Source organism: Myotis yumanensis, unplaced genomic scaffold (genome assembly GCF_028538775.1).
Source record: "Myotis yumanensis isolate MYYU_CA2020_CCGP unplaced genomic scaffold, mMyoYum1.0.hap1 SCAF_2, whole genome shotgun sequence".
NCBI lineage: Eukaryota > Metazoa > Chordata > Mammalia > Chiroptera > Vespertilionidae > Myotis > Myotis yumanensis.
Genome location: NW_027223753.1, coordinates 47,959,219 through 47,980,529, shown reverse-complemented (window position 1 = coordinate 47,980,529; position 21,311 = coordinate 47,959,219). Strand labels below are relative to the sequence as shown.

At 38.4% G+C, this 21,311-nt stretch overlaps 1 protein-coding gene across 5 annotated transcripts in view; it reads right to left on the bottom strand.

The window, feature by feature from the left end:
* Positions 1–21,311, bottom strand: part of PDE4B (phosphodiesterase 4B) — a 525,239-nt gene that overhangs the window by 12,149 nt on the left and 491,779 nt on the right. For 4 of the 5 annotated variants that reach the window (XM_070405299.1, XM_070405301.1, XM_070405300.1 and 1 more), the window contains one exon: positions 5,939–6,032. In XM_070405299.1, coding sequence (XP_070261400.1) covers positions 5,939–6,032 — 94 coding nt within the window. Of the gene's footprint in view, positions 1–5,938; positions 6,033–6,609; positions 7,069–21,311 lie in introns of those variants that run through there. The other variant, XM_070405303.1, reaches the window with a different exon arrangement.

Here is a 21,311-nt window from a genome sequence, read left to right as displayed (position 1 = left end):
GCAAAACAATTCCTCAGCATCTTAGAAAGAACTGCCATGCACTATCTCACTTGATCTTCAGCACAATCTTGTGAAGTAGATGGGAAAAATATTTTGCTCCATTTTATTCCTGGGAGAACTGAGGCCCAGAGGAGCTAAACAAGTTGCCTAAGAAGTGGCAGAGGTAAAACTCAATCCCAGCTCTTCTGTTTGCAGTCTAGTTTAGGAGAATTACACTTGTACATTTGCAAGGTGGGGCATCAATATTTATACGTGATTTTTTAAGTTAATAACTTACATGTTTGTATAATAGAAAAGTTTCATGCAGCCAAGACCAGATTACTAAAAACAGGCTTTATGTTCTGCTCATTTTATTATATGTGTATTAATTTTTAATTTAAAAGATCCATATAACTTTAGCTGGATATAATTTATAATTCTAGTTTAGATAAGCAGAATGTATGTTAGAGAAATAAATAATTACTTCAAATAATTACTTTAAAACCTTGGTTTATTACCATTTGAGGATTAGAGGAAGACTATAATTTCAGTTTTACTTTATGCCTTTTGTCTATTAATTTTATTAAAATAATAATAAACACTGACTATCATTTATAACAGGCATTACATTGATTAAAATATTTATGCTTATTTAAAATTTATGATCATCTCATTTAATTTTTTAAAAAATTCTGCTACAACAAGGAAATAGTAGAGCTAGAATTACTGAAAAATCATGTCTACCTGCTTGTAGAAGCACTTTTCTCTATAGTATGTTATTAATAATATCAGCAATCAAATATTTCATTTCACTTCACAGGGCGATGTATCTTGAGTACTTCTGAAAAATGCATTGACTCTTTCAGGCCATAGGGATGCCTGGAAGTGCACTGAGCAATAATTTATTAAATAGCTTAACATCTATTTCATTGAACTAAATGATATCCGTGACTGAAAGAGTTAACGCAGCTTTCAAAAGTTCCTGCATTTATCTCTGCTTTTTACAGTGAAAATAAGTACAAATACAATTTCTCCATTTGAAAATGACATGTTTCCAGTTGGCATGCTGGGATCTAGACTGTTTGCTTTCAGTTCTCACAGATGATAGCATAGTCACATGTTCTCCCCAGAGACCTCTGCCTGCTCACGGGGCCCTGGGGACAACTCATCAAAGCAGCGCAAGCACAGGAAGACAGAAGCAGCTGTCATGTACACCTCAGCACCCGGCTGTAGGGCTGGAGCAGGGGTGTTCTCTCTCCCCAGCAGCAGTAACATCTCTAGGTGCCCACGAGCTCCTACCAGGGGTGGGCAAACTTTTTGACTCGAGGGCCACAATGGGTTCTTAAACTGGACCGGAGGGCCGGAACAAAAGCATGGATGGAGTGTTTATGTGAACTAATATAAATTCAAAGTAAACATCATTACATAAAAGGGTACGGTCTTTTTTTTTTTTTTTTTAGTTTTATTCATTTCAAACGGCTGGATCCGGCCCGCGGGCCATAGTTTGCCCACGGCTGTCCTAGACGCATCAGCCTTACTATGACTTTTGGTTGTGGAGGAATTTTACTGGTCATTTCTATGGGTTTAGGGGTTTCCAACCTGGTTTAGCATCAGAAGCATTCAGGAAACTTTCAAAAAATACAGATTTATGAGCCCCACCCAGTCTTCCCGAACCAGTGCTTTTGAAAAGCTTCCCAAGTGACTGTGATGGTCAGAGCCAAGTTTGGGAACCAATAATAATACCACATTCTGACTTTTCAGATGAAGTCAGCAACTTGCCCAAACTCAAAGGGTGATTTATTCAACAGATATTTATTTTGCAATTACTGTGTTCCAGATACAGTGATTTAATAGCACAGAACCCAGGCCTTGAGGTTCCTGTAAAAAAATCTCTTTCTGGTCTCACAATCTCTGACGTTAAAAATGACAGATTATGTTATTTTTGAAATTACTTTTCTCCCTGTCACTTCATTCTTAATAATTACTACTTTTGCTAAAAGGCAAGGTCACAATAGCCCATGCCTCTCCCAACCACCATCCTTCACCATTCCTCATGTTTGGCTGTTGGATTCTCCCATGCCACCACAGATATAAAACCCTCCAGTGGGACTAGCAGCTTCCACCCTTTGCTTAATTAAAGATTCCCAGCAGCAGTGAGTAACTGAGCTGAACCACCACTGTGTCTATGCAGAGAACATTACAATAAAGAAGAAAGCCATTATTCACACAGTGCCAACTGGGCATTCATGGGTGTTTCCCTAAGCAGGCATTGGAACAACTGATAGGTTTCCCTATTCTGAATTTCCTCTGTGATATGCTTTTCCCTATTCTGAATTTCCTCTGTTAAATGCTTAGCCAGCACCATGTGGAAATAACCTGAAACACAGACTCAAAGAATCACAATAAACATTTAGTGAATTTACATTTACACAACGGTCAGATTACAGTGGGGAAATGGTGGACCCATATAAAACAAACAAACAAAAACAGATGCAAAAAATGTCAAAATTTGGCTAATAGCATAATTGGAGGTGCTTTTCTTGCTAGATCACAGCATTTGATTGTGCAAAGTTCCTAAGTTATTTTTCCTTGCACCTTGAAAATTCCGTGTTTTAGTTTTTGAGTAGTAAGAAGCTGATTTAAAAGGATAGCTTTTCACTGTTCGTAAAAATATTAACTAAATTGTAAGACCACATCTAAGTATCTTGCTTTATCTATGCTCCCTCCCTGTAGGTCCTGCTTTATTTCTTCTTATTCCAGCAACCCAGAGCCCATATAAGAGCATTAAGAAGTGCCTGCAGTGGTAAATGGTCTCCTGACTACATTTTGAATCATCTGGACACTACCCTGTTGATGGAAATAGAATACAAGTCACAGATCCCTGGAATAAGGGATTCCCTCCCTCTGATGACCCATTTTAGCATTCAATGACTCTTATTGAAATATTGCTCTTCAAGTTTAACTTAAATTGCTAAGGCCTACTCAATTTGCTCTCACTGAGATGGTATCTTTGCTCTAACAAGACCTTTTAAGATTACTGGAAACTATTAATAAACTTTTTTATTTTTAGGTCCAACAATCCTGATTTCTGAAGACTTTTCTCCAAAAAAATGAATATTACTTAAATACCCTTAAATGTGATTTTCTTCTATATGTTCTGAGTTCTGAATAGGCTTCTTTCCTAATTAAAGAAGTGACGGGACATTTAGGTCTAGGAGTCAAGAGAGTCAAGTTTTAGTTTTGACTCAGGAACATATTAGTCAAGTAATCTTGGTGGAATTATTTTGCTCTTCTAGGCCTGTTTTCTCTCCTGTAAAATGAGGGAACTGGATTACAAGGCCATTCAAGTTCCTTGCAGATCTGACAGTTTGTGAAGAAGGCTTCACTCATGGTCCTCCAGGAGTATGCACTAAGCTCACAAGATAGGCCTAAGGGCTCCTTGTCCTGCATTTGCAGTTTGGAGACAAGCTTTGTTTGTTTGTTTGTTTTCTTACTTTTTAAGATCATCAAGTTGCAAATCTACAGTCTATTGCAGAAAATTCAGGCTGCCAGGTATGTTTAGCAAGACAGATAAATGCCATTTATACCAGAGTCATAGAATGTTAAGAGTTGGAAGGGCTCTGGGGTAGCAGCTGTTCCAATGCTCCCATTTTACAGATGAGGCAACTGATGCATCCTATGTTTATATGATATTTTCCCAAGAATATTTACCATTTTAATCTGTCTCTCTAGTCTGTTTGAATAGGTCTACCTCATGCATGCACACATGCACACACACACATACACACTCTCACACACACACCACCCTCCTCATGCTGAGTCTGTAACAACCTTCCTCAGCAACGCGTTTTCAAGAGATGTGCCTAAACAGCAAATGGAATGCTTGACAGAAAATTGACATTGGCTGCTCTTGAGATAGAAAGTGTTGAAACGGAGGACTCATCTTTATTTTCTAATCAGCCTTCTCACTCGCTACCAGCCTTTGATGACAAGAAGACATTAATTAGCTTCTAAAATATGCTTGTCGTCCTTGGCAAGTGGGTAGTGAAAGAAATGACAGTGACGAGGACTGCTTAGGTGTGGTCTTGGATGATGAGGAGCTCGGGGACTTCATGCAGCTTTTCTCTAGTCATGAGCATCTCTTCTATGACAGAAGAGCCCTGATATTTTCATAGAAATGCAATGAGTATGAAATCAAAAATGAATTCCTGCACGTATTGATTTTATCCTTCTCTCCCATAGTCATTAACCTATACCATGTCCCTAAGACAGTTCCCAGCTTATGAAAAATAATTGGGTGTTGCACAGAATGGAGTATACCACAAATGGGCAGGGGAAGACACCTGGCTTCCAAGGGATAAAGGGGAGATGCTGGGGAAGAAAAGAATTAGTATATGATGCTTTCTGTTCCATTAGATTCTAGCTACCCCTTGGAGTTCGGATGTCTGAAAAATTCTTCTCCTTTGTTCTCTGACAAAGGCCTGACACAACTGCAGCTGGAGGAGACCGGCTACTGCAGATTCCCACACACTGGAAACAGCTGGAAAGGCACTTGCTAATCGTCAGGTGCCCATCGGCTACAGAGTAATTCCCTGAGCTTTGCACCAGGCTGCTCTAAGATTGATCTGCTGATAGCAGGAACTGCCCTGGTATTAGACAAATAGGATTGATTTTCTAAAATAAAAGCAGAAGAGGAATGTGTTTCCATAAGGCATCAAGGCAAATGCTCATTGATTTAATGGTGTGCAGAAAAGAAGGGAGGTGTGGTGCTCAGCTGTAAGAATGGGTCATTTCCCTGGAAAGTGGAGTTCTGGAAACAAGCATAATTCAGGGGTATCTGCAAGTCCACAGAATCAGAATCTAAATCAGCGATTCTCAACCTGTGGGTCGCAACCCCTTTGGGGGTCGAACGACCCTTTCACAGGGGTCGCCTAAGACCATCAGAAAACACATATATAATTACATATTGTTTACAGTAGCAAAATTACAGTTATGAAGTAGCAACGAAAATAATTTTATGGTTGGGGGGGGTCACCACAACATGAGGGACTGTATTAAAGGGTCGCGGCATTAGGAAGGTTGAGAACCACTGATCTAAATGCTACCCATTCACTTGGAAGTAGATTTACAAATCCTACAGGCCTCATTAAAGAAAAATAGCCCAAATAAGTTCATTATACAATAGGATGGCTGTAAACATGAGATCAGAAATTCCTAGTAATCAAACAGGATGTTTGCAGTAATTAAGGAATCATTGATACAAACCTTTTCCGTGTCATGTGTTAAATACCAAAATACCAGCAATGTGACTACAGAGCATAATAGATAAAGCATTAGATTGGGAAGATAACAATGCTGCTTGCAGGGGAACAAATCTTTCAGATAAGAAGATTCTCCACCACCACCCCCCCGCCCCGCCCCCGTCCCCATTTAACTTTAAGAAATACTTAGCAAAGCAATAGTCAAATTATTTCCAAAGCCTATCCTCTTGGGCCAAGTTGCCATAGTATTCGCCAAACACATTTCTTGCAAACCACCTAAGAGGAAACCTTTTGCTCAAAGCCCAGATAGTGGAAGAATTTAAGGAATACCACATCCTGGAGCCAATGGAGTTGTCCTGAGAGTTTGGGTGATTAACACCCTCACTCCTATCTCTTCAGAGGTCTTGGCAGAGATGGAAGCAGGTGGGTAGATAAGGAGTGATCTGAGGTCCATAAAAATATACTTAGCCCATCATAACTTCTGTCTTTGATGGATATTTTTATTGTTTTTCCTTTTATTTTTTTTGCAATATCTTCCTGCTCAAATTTTTCCCTTAAAGGCTGTCCTTAGTTCTTATTTTAAATGGATTTGTTTTTCTATGACTTTACTTCATTTAAATCTCACATAGGGGTGTTCATGCAGAGGTTAATACTGAAAAAATCCCAGTTATGAAAGAGGTTTCCAGTTAGCATCTTACCTAAGAAAGTATTTGAAATGTATTCAGACACCTGGTTCCCTGAGCGGCTCATTTCTGAGAGGTGTGTCAGCTCCCGGTTCAGCATCCTTTTGAACTGTGTATGAAGAACAAAAATGTATTAACCACCTAAAAACTAACAAATGGTCACTTTACATGTTTACAACTTTGCTGTTTAAGAGCCAAGAGTTTGGATAAGCAGATACCATGAGATAAATGATGCTGTTTCTACGAAATACAACACCCCTTTCATACTAAATTATTCCAAGGGCACCCTAGGAAAAAGAGGTTTTCTTAGATTTCTTAGAATTAACATTTTATTTCTTTTGAAGATGCAAACATAGGAAAAAGAATCTTAATAGAGGTCAAGATAATTTCACTTGAAAATGTAAGACTATTTTAAAACACATTTACTGAAAATCAACTCTAAAATACGAATTAATAACCTGCATAGTGGGAGAAGATTATATGTAAAAAGTTTAAGAGAAAACAAAGGGGGGGGGACGGGGGAGCATCCTTTAAAAATAGTGTTGAGTAAAAAGACAGCCCAGTTTATTTTAATACAATGTCATATAACATGCCCTTATTTCAGAATTTTCTACTTCACAGTAAACATGCAGATATAAATGTTTCAAATTCTACAAAAGACACAGAACAGAATCAGATGGACCCACCTTGATGTAACCCCAAGATACAGATAACAAATAGTTTGCCTCAGGCATTTTGGAACGCTCTCCTTGCCACAATCCACAGATCCCTTTGAAAGAATTCACAGTTCTGAGAGAGCAATCAGGAAAGCCTTGCACATTCGGTGCTAAAATAATCAAAACTTATAAAAGACAAAGCCTCCAAAACTTAAGGCATTTCCTAATCCAAACAAAGCCCATCTTCGCACTCCATCCTCGCAAGAAGCCTGTGCCTCTAGCTTCTTTTCTGGCAGAGAGAGGAATGAAATCAGGAATTGCAGGAACAAGAGCCTGTCCGAGTGGATTCAGCTGGCTGGTGTGCAGCCCTTATAAATTATGAATAGTCCTAGTGGCCGAAGGGGTTTCCACCCTCGCTTAGTCCTGCTCAGCTGAACTCTGCAAGGAAGGAGCAATTCTTCTTTCCTGAGGGGTTGCCAGACTGGGAAACACAGCCATCTTTTTAAAAGGAGATTAAAATGGAGGAAGCCCCATGAATATTTAAGTAAATCTGAAGTCGGTACCCTCCCCCATTCAACTGGGTGTTCTTAACCCTCTCTCCTCTGCAGAGACCAACACTCTGCAGACAGCCTCTGCACAGAGCTCAGCCACTCTTAGGGTTTCACAGTGATGGTGATTAATTTACTTTCTGAGCATTTAAATAAAAAATAAAAGGGATTGAGACTATGGCTGTTTTCAGACAAGGCTTTTGTTCTACAAAAAGAATTTTAAAAAAACATTTTCTTTTGGAGGAGTTTTTTGCTCACCAACAGTGTGCCAACACATTTAGCCTTCTTTTACAATGACACCTGGGAAAGAATTATTACCTTTTAAAAGTACTTCATATGCAGAAGGCATTTTTCTGCACTCTATCAGCTCGTTAATATACATATTGGATGGCATTCAACAAATTAAGCACATTTAACCTTTGATCTAGGATCTGGAGTGTGTTCAGAAATACAAGATATTATTTGCTGCATGAATGGAGAATGATTTGTAGTTCTAAATGACTATGCTTTTTTTGGTATTGCAGTGTTACATCTTCTAATTCATGTTAGAAATATTTAGGAGTTAAATTTATTTCTATTTAATTTTAGCAAGCTAAGGCATGTTGAGAAAGTCATTCCTTTCCCGTAGGCATTTCCCCACCCCCTTCTTGTCAGTATTAGAGAACAGGCAAGAGGATCTGAGACTAGTCCCTACCCAGGGTGACCCTACTCCCTGCTTTCTTCTCTCTGTCACCTCATCCTGGGACTCCCAGGAATTCAAGTACAACACATTAAAGGAGTAAAGCACCATGGCAACAGCCCCCCCCCCCCCCACTTTCTCCCCAACACACACACAATTGGCTCTCTTTCCTGTGAGGCATTCCCCTTTCAAATGAGCATCCTGCACTGACAATGGCTTCACTTCAAGCATCCAAGCCCCATCATGCCAATGCCTGTGCCCAGGAGACCAGGCCTTTTGAGGCGAAGCCAATGCAAGTCAGTATTGCTGCCCACTGGCCGGCTGCACTGTGCACGGTTCTCAAAGAGGCGCAGTCATCCCCTCTGGGCCACGCTGCTTGCGTATGTGTGTTTCCCCATGAGACAATATGGCAGCAACAGTAACCAGGGATCTCTGAAGCCATCACCTCAGCTCCTGTGTTTTACTAACTGGACCTTTGTGCCATTTTGAATTCCAGGTGACTGTCGTAAGTTCCACGTTACTTGGTTTTTAAGATCAAATAACTGGCATCTCATTTTCAGTTCTCAAAACACAGGCACTTACACGAAAGACTTAGAAGCTGAAAAAGATGGGTTTCTCTGCTCTGACTGGTCAGCTGAATTTTGCAAAGAAGCAAGCTTTACTTGGAACATTGTAAAAAAAAATCGTGTAAAAAGCACAGAGACGGATGATTTTTTTTTTTTTTAAACCAAGTCTGTGACAGTCGTAGCCAAATGTAACATTCAAGGAATCATCCTCATTTTGGTTCCTTTGGTCTCTGCAATATTTTGAAAGATTTTTGGAGTCAATCAGGTTTGTTCTGTTTTAATCATATCATGTTATCATGTATTTGCTAAATATTTATTAAACTCCTAACATGTGCCAGGTAAAGAAAGACTGAAGATATAGCAGTGAAAAAAACAAAAACAAAAACAAAAAAACTTCTCATGCTTTAACTGAACTTACATCCTAGCAGAAACAGTCAGCTATATGAGAGCATGTTTGTTACCCACAACAGTTAAGAGTCTGGAGAGAGTTGGGCATGTTCATTATCAGTGGTACTGGCCCCTGAGCTCAGATTATAGGAGCAGGTAGAAATTCAATCATAAAAGAGTAGTAAGGCAAAGACTCTTCTCCTTACTTTCTTTCTATCACCTGCCATTGTCACAGGACCCTGTGGCATACATTGTCAACCGGTCCCAATGCGGGAGCAGGGAAGTGGCTCTCAGTTACAGGGCTGAAAACAAACCAAACTCCTCACCTTTTCAGCATAGCTTACAGGAGGAGCTAACTCCTGTAAGCAGTTCACAGATGAATATCACCTTCTCATGCCTAAAATAGTTCTGCCAGCCTTTTGCTGGAGGCATGGAAATGCCACCAAAACACAAGTCATCTTAAGGCAACAGTAAAACACACATAATGAAGTACGCAAACGGCGGTCACTCAGTGTCAGAACCCGACCCAGCCCTTTAAATGTTATTACGTAGCAACAGCCGTTGGTTTTCCTCCTTCGTCAGGGAGGGCCCAACCACACTGACTAAGGCAATCATTGCTCTCATCAAAAAGCATTTATGAAGGGCCCGCTTATGTTGTGCTCTGCACACACGAAGGAAGGCAGACAGGGCCTCTGAGGAGCAGACAGGGGAGACCTTTTAGATTCTAGTATCATAGAGTCCAGTTAGCATGACCAGCGCTGGCCCAGGAGTCCAGTTAGCATGATCAAGGCATGGAATAGATCTGAACTGTGCTGAGGTTAAGGCTGAGGAGGCAGCTGGGGCGCCCAGCTTCGTTGGGTTTTCAGTGTCTGACTCCCAGATAGGAGTTGCTTCTGTTGAGCAGCGACATGCCAGACAAATCTAGCCTGTCGTTCTCAGTTCTCTGTAACAGTCTTGTGAAGTGACTTCACCTCTCCAACGTGAAACCAGAGTGAGGCCTGATTTTCGGATCTCAGCCTCCCAGCCTGAGCCTGTCAGGACGCCGTGGTAAGTGTGCGACAGCCTCCTACAGTCCGGACACGTTAGTTACCAGCAACCAGTATTTCTCAGAAAGCAAAACTCTCTCAACAGGACTGAGGAAAACAACCCAAGTCAGAAATGCTTCAGCCCCTAAGAATAAGTCTCCAACAAAGGCAGAGAGGTGTTTATCATCCTCCCAGAGGTTTACACTCCGTTTAAAAAGGAAGGAAAGGTAGCTCCGGAGGGAACTTGTGGCTCCAGGAGTTACAAAACTGACAAGACACAGCCATTATTACTTTAGCCAATGCCACAGAGAAAGCCACAAACAGGAGCACACGGTGCCAAAGATAATTGTGTCTCTACTGCCTGATACATACAGATTCTATTTTTCAGTTAAGAATCTGCCTTCACAAGAAAAGCCTGGGAAGGCCTCCCCAGAAATAATGTCCCCAGAGGTAATGGCTGAAGCCCCTTTTCAACACAAAGCCATTTGTGGATGATCCCTTAGTCACACAAATTCCTCCTATGCTTCCGTAAGCTTATGTCTGACACTAGAGTCTTGAGCGCTGCAGAAAGTGCAGTGATTTTTTGAAAAAAGAAAAATATATTATCTACATAAATGATTTAATATAGGGTGTCCCAAAAATGTATATGCACACTTTGAATAATTATAGAGGCACTGTTTACTAAAATACATTTCATTTTCAAAATTGAGCTATCAGTTAAAGTGTGTATACATCTTTTGGGACACCCTATATTGTTTGCCTAGAATACATCTTTTCTATAAAATCATGTGAGCTTTTTTTTTTTTTGAAGGCGCTACCTTTAATAGTGGGAAGTTATTTAAAATATCTGGAGTAACAAAAGCTAAAACTCAATTACACTTGATATAAACATTTTGTTTATGGCTTCACTTTCTCTTTAGCTTCAATACTATATACAAAGATTTTTTTTCCCTGAAGCACATTCTTCTAAAGTGATGGAACACTTCATCATTTTCTATATTTCTCATAAGACGACTAGTTTGAGCTTTGCTCAAAGATCCATAGGCCAGCTAGTAACTCTCTTGGTAATGAATTCTGAGTTAAATTAATCACATAGGATGGGTGGACTCATCCTATGTGATTAGTTTGATCTCAGAAAGTAATTCTAGTCCTAAATCTTGATGTTTGTATGTTTCTAAGAGTAAAAAATATCCAGGAGAGTAATAACCCAAGGGACTAGTATCAAGCACATGAAAAAGCTACTTTTAAGACTAATCTGGGTTTGTCAGAGGATCCCCTAGAAATTGCTTAGGAGTGAGTCCTAAGTGATTAAATATATTCTTCTACCTCATCAAAAGCCAGATAAAGCAAGCACTTTCCTCTTCCAGATAACCTCATGATGAAAACGGTAAGTGAACACTGTGCAAATGAAAAAAAAAAAGTTGTCAAAGAGAGAGGAAGACAGCCCCAGTAGTCACCCTTGTGGGTGGCCGTCTACGCAGGGGCCCATCTGTGAGACAGGCGCCGTATTGTGTGGGGTCTTCCTGTTTTTGCAGTATGAAACAACTGCCCAAGTCATTAAAGTCACAATGACTTTGTTAGGGACTGCATTTTGACTCATATTTTACACTTTGTTAGTCATAACTTCATAAGCATTCCCGGGCATCAGGAAAGTGAAGGAGCTGGGCGTTCCTCCTGAAGTCACAGAACACTAGTGGTGGTAGGAGGGAGTTGAAACTGCAGTGGCCCCGTTCAGTGGGACATGGAAGGACAGTTCGGTACTAACCAGATGTGTGATCTTGGATCAGATGAATTAACTTCTTGGGGCTCAGTATTTTTTAGGTGTGGGCTCAGTTTCCTTAGTGATAAAATGGATAATTTCTAAGGTTTCTCCTGATTTTTTTAAAAAGTTGCTTCTTCCATACATTTACATGGGAAGAAATGAATGAGGACACAAGGAAATGAAAGACTAATTTCTAAACACCTACACTTTCTTTGCAAAATCTGATTTAAACAACTAAAATAGGGGTATAATGTACTTAAGCCCTTTTTCAACCTTACAATTTCCACAATTCTTTTTTTTAAAAGATATATATATATATTTTTGATTGCAGAGAGGAAGGGAAAGGGAAAGAGATAGAAACATCAATGATAAGAGAGAATCATTGATCGGCTGCTTCCTGCATGCCCTCTACTGGGGATCAAGTCCACAACCCAGCATTTGTCCTGACTGGGAATTGAACCGTGGCCTCCCGGTTCATAAATTGACGCTCAACCACTGAGCCACACGGGCTGGGCTCCACAATTCTAAACATTTCAAATTATCTGACTACATGAGTCTTATCATTTGTCTCCTTTTTGTCCTTCCCTATAAACTCTATCATCTGTTTGAAACTTGATGTCCAGTTTCTTTAATAAAATGTTTGTCTTATTTGAGAAGTAAATGAACTTGAAAGGAGTGAGTTTGTAACAGGGTTAAGAAAGGAATAACATGCCATTGCCCATTAGCATCTACTTTACTAGAGACTCTGGTTCCATGATGGGCCACCCTAGCAAACAAGTTCTACTGTATTAATATCTGGAGCAAACCAATTCCCTGGTACACCAGGAAATACAGTTAGGTCATTCTACCTGTCCATCTGCCAAAGAAGAAAGAAGCTCATCTAAACATACTAGAATTGAATGATTCTCTTAACTTCCCAGTGATATGGCAATCCACAACAAGTTAGAATATAAGGAAAAACAAGCTCGAACATCCCTACCATCCTTCTGCAACAAAAACTGGCATTTATGGTGAAGCTAAACTAGAATAAATTCCATTAGCTGGTTAGAGGACAAGTATCTGCTCAAGTGACATTTTAAAAGTCAAAGTAGGGACAAACCATGAGTGCTTTCATTCAGAGAACTGAAAAAAAATCAAAAGAATTTAAATACAACTTTGAATACAACTCCTCTGGTAATTAACTACAGGAGAGGCCTTTTTTCAACAGATGACAAAATCATTGTGGCAATTGAGAATAATCAAGGAGTTAAGGTACACTCTTTACTTATTCTTTTCTTTTTCTATTTACTGTTCTACAACTTTTTCTGTGCATAAGGGCTAATCATTAACCCCAAACTTCTAAAGCCAGTTCTAAGGCCATGGGATGTTAATGTGATTCCAGAGCAGATGACTAAGATCTTTTGAACCATTTCACATCCAGAAGTTCTACGACATATTGTATTTTTAAAATAAGAACTCTTACCATGGATCAGGCCCATGGACTGTCCAGTGTAGTGTCCTCTCATGACTGGTGGAAAACAAGACCTGTGGACCTTCACATCTGACTTGAAAGCAATGATACGGAACAGGGAAATCACTGTACTTTCCTTTCAGAACCCCATAAAGTATTGGCCATGATTGTCTTTGAGAACTGGTTTCCAATTTTATTCTGTAAGATCACCTGGGTTGTTTAAAATCCTGCACTAAGTATTGCTTTATTAAAATTTCCAATACTTTTTGTAGAGACAAATATCTACTATAGCATGTTTTAAGATGATTACTTCACCTCTTTAAACAGATCATGTGGCATGTATTGTGTTAAATATTAATTATATTGATTTCAGCTCAGAACTTTCACATACCTCTGAGATAAAAGATAATGGGTTGCTTCAAAACCTGTCATGGAAATCACTGTTTCTGGATTAGCAGCTTCGCAGGGTGGAGCCAGCCCCCTGGTCTGGAAATTTTCAAGATCAACTCTGGGACCATCAAATAAATAAGGGGAAAACCTGGGCTACCCAGACATATCCTTTCCTTCCCTAAAAGCCAATGTTATCTGTTTGGGTTTTTGGTAATCCCTATGGGACACACACTTGCAAATTGAGAAGATTCTGCCATAGGTTGGAGATTTGAAAATAATTTTAAACCATAAAGGATAAAAACAGTAGTCTTAAGCAATTTTATCATTAAAAGAGATAATTGTTCTTGTTTTGCATTTTGCTTTCTCTATAATTATTTACCATAATTTAGAAGAGATGGATGGATGTTTTGCACAACAATGCACCCCAAGGTGTATAGGCTTGTTGTTTATGGAAGGCTTATAAAAGTAGTTTCAGAGTAGGATGCATAGGTCATACATAACTACAGGGGGTTCCAGTTACAAGCTGACTTTACCAGGAAGGTCTAACTACATTAAGAAGACTCTAAGAGCACACCCAGCTACATTCCTGCATGACATAGGATCAGCTGAACATCCAAGGGGCTCTGGAAATAAAATTCTGTACTATAACTTATTCTGAGAAACTTGACAAGTTGTTCAGTTTCTTGGAGATTAAATTTTTCCATCATTAAAATGGAAGGTTAGAAATAATATATGTAAAGTGATTGGCAAGGTATCTGGGACCATTGTAGGACTATAGTTTATTCTACAGGACTTGTACTTGAGGCTGAGTTTTGTTTCTGAATTTTAAAAGAATATGAGCTCATGGTACCTTCTTCACTTGGGTTTGCATTTGGGTGGGGGTTTCGGTTGGCTCTTAGGCACCTAAACTCTTTTCTTCTCATTGTTGACAACAGCTTGTATAATTAACTACAAAATTCCCACAACACGCTGCTGCAGGTGTGATGCAGTGTTATATCATATAGATTACATGACACAGGAGTTACTCATAGAAGTGCTGGCTCGCTGTTTGACATTTAGATTATTCACCAGTGCAAGGAGTGTAAACCAGAATTGCCAGAAAGATAGATCAAGCTTGTCAAATGAAACCATAATTCCAAATGGCCTTGTATTGAAACCATATCATTTTTTAAAAGCCTATTTGGAGATAACCCTATCTATTCATGATTCCATGATTTAGCTAATTTCTTCAAATTAAAAGACTTTAGAACTCTTTATGTATTAAGCAAAGTTCATGAATAGCCACAAATTGCCTGACATAAGGATAATTGCTCTAACTATGCATTTTGCTCGGATTCCCATAGTTGAGGTCAATTCAGTAACATATCTAAAGTAATTGAATATGTGGCTGGGATAGGGGTGAGAGGAGTATCAGCAATTTGTCTGGAATGAAAGATATAACCAAACAATGGCAGAATGACTAAGCTGTATTCTCCAGACACAACAGATACGGAGTGTGGCTGACTTTCAGACACGTGTTCATAAATACCCGTTCCAGCTGAGTATGCAGTGGCTTTTGCCAGTTTCTGAAGGGCTCAGATGCTCGTCCAAAGGGTGCAGACTTTTCAAGAGAAAGGTAAGCCGAATACCCTAATGCCAAACCAAACAACTAAAATGTGCTTCGCAATTCTGCTCACATGGAAAGAGCGTTTGTCCCTGTTGACTTTGTTCTCTGTTATCTGCCTTTGAATTTCGGAGAAGTCTCAGGGAGCATGACCTCACTGCTTTGAAGAGTCACTGTGAAGAAAGTGAGGGTAGGGGGGTTCTCATTCAACCTAACAAGTATTTAATTGGATGCCTACCAGGTATCTAGAGCTACTCTAAATGCTGCAACTATAAGAGTGAACAAGGTAAACACAATTCATGTCCCCAAGAAATTTACAGTCTAAGGAAGTAAAACCTAAGTTCTATCACAAAACCCAAAAACTATAAACTGTGATAGCAAATTGTAAAACAAACAAGCTACTGAGTTAGGATAATTAGAGAAGCGATAACATCTAAACTGAGGTCTGGAAAATAAGAAGGAGCCTGGCTGAGCTTCAGCTTTCAAGCTCTATGATTATATGCTGGGTTAGCAAGTCATATAATAAATGACCCTGTAAATTTACCTTTAATTTTTAAATCATTTGACTTTGGAGCGAAGAGAATAAGATTTGATTCTAAGCATCTCCATTTAGTAGCTGAAGAGTTTAGACAAATACAGTTATCTCTCTTGCATCCTGGATTCATATTGAAAATGAGGATCTCATACTTTCCCCAAGGTGAGCAACCAAGGAGATAATATAAGTGAAAACCTATGTAGACAGGAAAGGGCTCTTCTGATGTGTTTCTGTAGATGCTACTTTGGATTTCGCAATGCAAAAATAACAAACTTTTATACACTTAAAGGGAAGCGCCCTTTATTTAATGCTCTATTCTGGCACCACAGGAAGCTCTGAGAGCAAATAAGCTTTAAGTGAAGAAATGGGCCTTAAAAACCCCTATATTGCTCCATAATGTATGTTCCCTCAGGCAGAATCCAAGTTCTTAGGGGAATGCAGCCCTGGATCATGTGGCTGGATCATGAAAAGCAGTGATCAAAAAAGAAAAATAGCCTTGGCTGGTTTGGTCAGTGGATGGAGCATCGGCCTGCGGATTGAAGGGTCAATTCCAGTCAAGGGCACATGCCTGGGTTGTAGGCTTGGTTCCCAGTCGGGGGCATGCAGGATGCAACTGGTCTATGGTTCTCTCCCATCATTGATGTTTCTATCTCTCTCTCCCTCTCCTTTCCTCTCTGATATCAATAAAAATAGTTTGGGGTGGGGGGGGGGGGGAATATCTCCTGAATTATTCCTAATAATACTTCCTCCTTTATTAAAAAAAAAATAAAAAAATCTCATATTGTATTCATTTTAACCCAATGCATTTATCTTTAAAAAAAAATGTGCGTGAATCCATTCCCTTTTAAGAGTTTATGCTTTTGATTGCTTATTTTTGGCAAGGTTCTCCTATTTTAGGATTTACTTAGAGTCCTGAAGGGTATTTTTTGAGAAGCAAAATGTGACCTTTCTTAGTTTGAAAATTTTAGGATGCCAGAAATATAATACAGCATTGGACAATGGTATTATCTTAAGACTTTAAACATACAAAAGTAGAATATTTATAAGAGATCATTTTAAAATACTGCAATCAAAAGAAAATAAATTCTCTGAAATTAAACTATACCAATTTAAAAATGTTTAAAGAATATACTGGTCAATCTTGATGAGATATCAGAAGCTTCCATGCAATGGGTAAGAAATATGCAAATAAATTTTGTGCAACCAGATCCTGCGTGTGTTAAAATACAGCAGTGAAAAATTCAGTGGCAGCTTACTTTGTCAAGAGCATAAATAAGGTACTAGATCTGGCCAAGAAAAACATACCCATTGCATCAATAAATGCAAATATATTGAAATCATTCTGACTCAATTACAGATTGGAGTCAGCAGTAGCAATATCAATGGATTGGAGCTGAGACAGGAGGGCTCTGTACCCTTTCAGCTTGGTAGATAGGTAGCATTCTGTCTGATTAAATTGACCTTCCTGGGCTATGAGTGGGATATTTAGAGTAAGAGTTGAAGTCTATTTCACTAGAGATCCATCAGAAGGTCCCTAGCTTCTCACAATCAAATGGACATGGAACATTATACTGGAAATATCACCATTGGATGATCTAAGCATAGCCCATGAATTTAATTTTTTTTGAAAATGCTAAAACCATTTTCTTTTTTAATATGGATAAAATCATTATCCATCTTAGCATTGTTCAAGAAAGGAAAAAAGAAAAGGTTAATTACCAAAAGTCCCCATGTCAACAAACTTCTATTTATTTATTTAGTTAGTTACTTTAAATTGACTTTTAGAGAGAGAGGGAGAGGGTAGAGAGATAGAAACATGGATGAATGAAACATCATCGATTGGCTGTCTCCTGCTGGAGATTGAGCCCGCAATCTGGGCATGTGCCCTAACTGGGAATCGAACCGTGACCTCTTGTTTCTAGGTTGATGCCCAATCATTGAGCCACACCAGCCGGGCAATAAATATCTTAAATGACCAAATCAAGTAGAATTACAGAGAGCTTTTTAAAATAAACCCCAAATCAACTACCACCAACAGAAAAAAGTCTTCAACTGCTTTACACTTTTCTTCTTACAGTTAAAAATATATAGAGTTGTGCCTCCTTGATATCGTTTAGCCTTACTGTAAACATGGAGTCTTAAAAATTCAAAACAAGTTCAGACCTCAAGAGCTTGCAATCTATAGCAGATATCATTAAAACCCCAGATAACTGAAATGTTAGCTATGATATTAACTAAGATAGGTAAGACCATGGTCTATGAAAATCTGATCAAAGCCAGAGCATTTAGGGTGGGGAGTGGGAGTGGAGGTGGGGGGAAGAAAGCCAACAAGTAGCATACTAGGAATAGGTTCATAGTATATGGGGTGCTGATGTGTTTGAGTCAAAGAGATGTTTTCTAGGCAATGGAAAATCAAGACAGGGGTAAAAGCCTATATTTCTTTATTCTCAAGTTATAATAAATTTCTTACTTATAGTCTTAAATGCTTTCAGTAGATCTTCTGACATCATGGATAGAAATGGAGTTGGAAGTCCACTGCTTCAGGAGCTACTAAAATGTTCATCTATTTTTTTTTTAAATTTTCAGTTCTTTGTCTTATATTCAAATGATTATCTTAGCTGTTAAATTATCCCCTTCCCCCATGAATCTCCATTTACATATTTTAGTGTTTTAATTCAAGTCTTCTATATCTTACTTATTCTAATAGCCAGAACACTAAGCTTTCTTACCCATCCTCAAATTAAAATTTTTCTGTTCACTTTCAAGTGAAATTTTATCTCACTTGTCCTCTTAGTAATACAAGTAATAATTAGAAATGGGCAGATACCAAAAGACCAAAAGTAAAACTCTCAAGCATATCTTAGGCACGGAATAATTTCTCTTATAAACATTATAACCAAGATGATCCAGTCTCCCTAAGTCATCTCCTCTTTTCAAGTAATTAGATTAAAAGTTCTGAATTCATATTTTACAACAAAATATTTATAATATCTGCTTAACTTAGACCTCTACAAATACTAAAATTCATTTTAAGATCCTTAAACATGTAAAATATGTTTCCATCTACTATAAATGAGACTTATGTGATTTCAAATATTTATAAATCATTAATTACATTGATATTTTATCTAAATATGTAGCTGCCAAGACTGTTGAACTCAACTCCACCAAGATGTCGGTATTCTGACCCAAGAAACCAGAAATCATATGTGAGTTGTGAGACTCTGCATAATCTAGGTCACTGAGCAGAAACAATCTAAGGTGTAGGAAGAGGTCAAATTGAGATCACCATCTTGACTTCAACTTTCTAGACTAATAGCTCTGCTAAGTAGCAGAGAGAATCCAAGCATTGACAGTTTTTTCACCAGCTGGTAAAAGTCTCTAAACCGACCAATGACATTAGATAGTTGCCAAATTAACACTTCACTTTGCCGTGTCTGATCAGCATTAGCACACAGGCTATCTGATTGAGTTGGAAAGATATTTTAACTTCCGTTCTTAATATTTTCTTTCCAAAATAACTATTTAAAATTTATCTTTTTAGATATCAGATGCCAAAACTTCTCATCCTAAATCTAAATTTTAAAAATTGGTTTAATTACTTTTATTTCCTATCTTTCCTCAAATTTCATTTTGATAATTGCTGAAGGTTATAACATTATGCACTATGCTGTTAGCAAGGAGTGAAGGGAACTTGGTCATTTAAAGTTTTTAATGATCATTTTTTTAAAAAATATTTTATTGATTTTTTACAGAGAGGAAGGGAGAGAGATAGAGAGTTAGAAACATCGATGAGAGAAAAACATCGATCAGCTGCCTCCTGCACATCTCCTACTGGGGATGTGCCCACAACCCAGGTACATGCCCTTGACCGGAATCGAACCTGGGACTCTTCAGTCTGCAGGCCGACGCTCTATCCACTGAGCCAAACCGGTTTCGGCTAATGATCATTTTTAATATTGCCATATTTTGAATAGCTAAATAATTGATTACATTGAACCATGAAGATGAGTTTCCTTTACAATAAATTCACTAAACTCCAATCTCTGAAGGCTTTAGGTTTCAAAAGGGGTATATTTTTAAATTGCAAGTAATTAGCCGAAGGAAACACATGACTGATGAACAGAATTGCATGCTTTATAGCTTTTAAACTCTACTCCATAAAGAGAAAAAGACTATCAGATACTTCTTAAAGAGAAAATGGTTATCAGGCACTTCCCAAAACAGAAACAAAAGAAACAGGAGTTTTACTGTCTTCTTCATTTCTAAAGAACAGTCCTTACTTTGTGGAAACACTTGGCTACTTTAAAGTAAATCAAACAAAGGAAGTTACAGTAAAATATCCAAGAGACTAAACAGTTTGGCAGCAGTTGAGGGAAACATCACGTACAAACGGGCAAGACAGAGGGGCTGGCAGGTCCCTGAAAAATGCTTAAGTGGAAGGATGTGCAGGGACACACATCACCAAAGGGCACAGTGTCTTCAAGAGTGTGAATCTATTGACCGTGGCACACGTTTGCGCTGGTGTTTTCTGATTGGTAAGTGCTGGCTTCCAGGGAGCTGAGCTCTCTCTCTCCGCTTGCTGGACACACTTACTTAGAAGTGAAATGTTTGGGAAGAGTGAGCTCCACCCGTGGCTTTTCTTTCAGAGATAACAATGGCATAGATTTTGGGAGCCTTTTAGATTGAGACTTATTCTAAAATAAAAAGGCAAGAAAGAAGTATACAAAATGTAAAACAAATATTTTTCCATTAACACATTGTGATTCTATTTTTTTTTAAAACTACTGTACTAGAATTATATTTGACACTCTAAACATAATTGTCTGATTTTTTTTAACATGGAAAGAAAGGCTTCCCTTAAAATAACTTATTTATCAAATTTTGAGAATATGTAAATGTTCTCAGCAAGCCAGAGGTTCAACAATCAAAGCTAATGTTCCCTCACTTCATTCTTGCTTGTTTTTTTGTTTTTTTTTAAAGAGATTTGTTCACTTGGGAACTCTCAAGTGAGTTAGTAGAAAGATTGGATTAAATGGATTAGAAATCAGTGAAGAAAATAGTTTTGTAAATACCCATATAAAATATGAAAATTAAGCAAAATAGATTATGAATCAAATTTATTACAAAGCCCTAGAATACTTTCAAAATCTTACATTTGTGATGGTTTAATAAGACTAGAACTTGGAATACTGATTTACACTCCCAATAATACAATTCAATCTTATCATAGAGTGACTGAAATACTGGTAATGCCAGATAAAGAATCAAGAGCTTAATCTCTCTTCCATCTTTGTTGGAAGACAAAGTGCACGAAAGACAGTATACATGTTACTTCTAGGAAATTTCCCTACATTGCTATTGAAGAAGCAACACTCCTCTATTTTATGGTCATGTTGTATGCACTCGAAAAGACCTAGTATATGATGAAGCTGCCACGATATCTGAATGGTAATAAAATTAAATTAAATTACATGGGTCCCTCGGCCTGGCTGTGGGGTTTGGGCTGAAACTGGCAATCTGACATCCCTGGAGGGATCCCGGATTGTGAGAGGGCACAGGCCAGACCGAGGACCCCACTGGTGCACGAATCCGTGCACTGGGCCTCTAGTATTTCTATACTTATCCCATTGGGATAATTGATGTGAGTCAGAATTCCCTGGGTGTGAATCTTGGCTCTCTTCTTTACCTTAGGCAATTTATTTTAAATCTCTAAGCCTTACTTTGCTCATCTGTAAAATGGGGATAATAGTACCTATTTCAAAGTGTTGCTGTAAGTGTTAATGA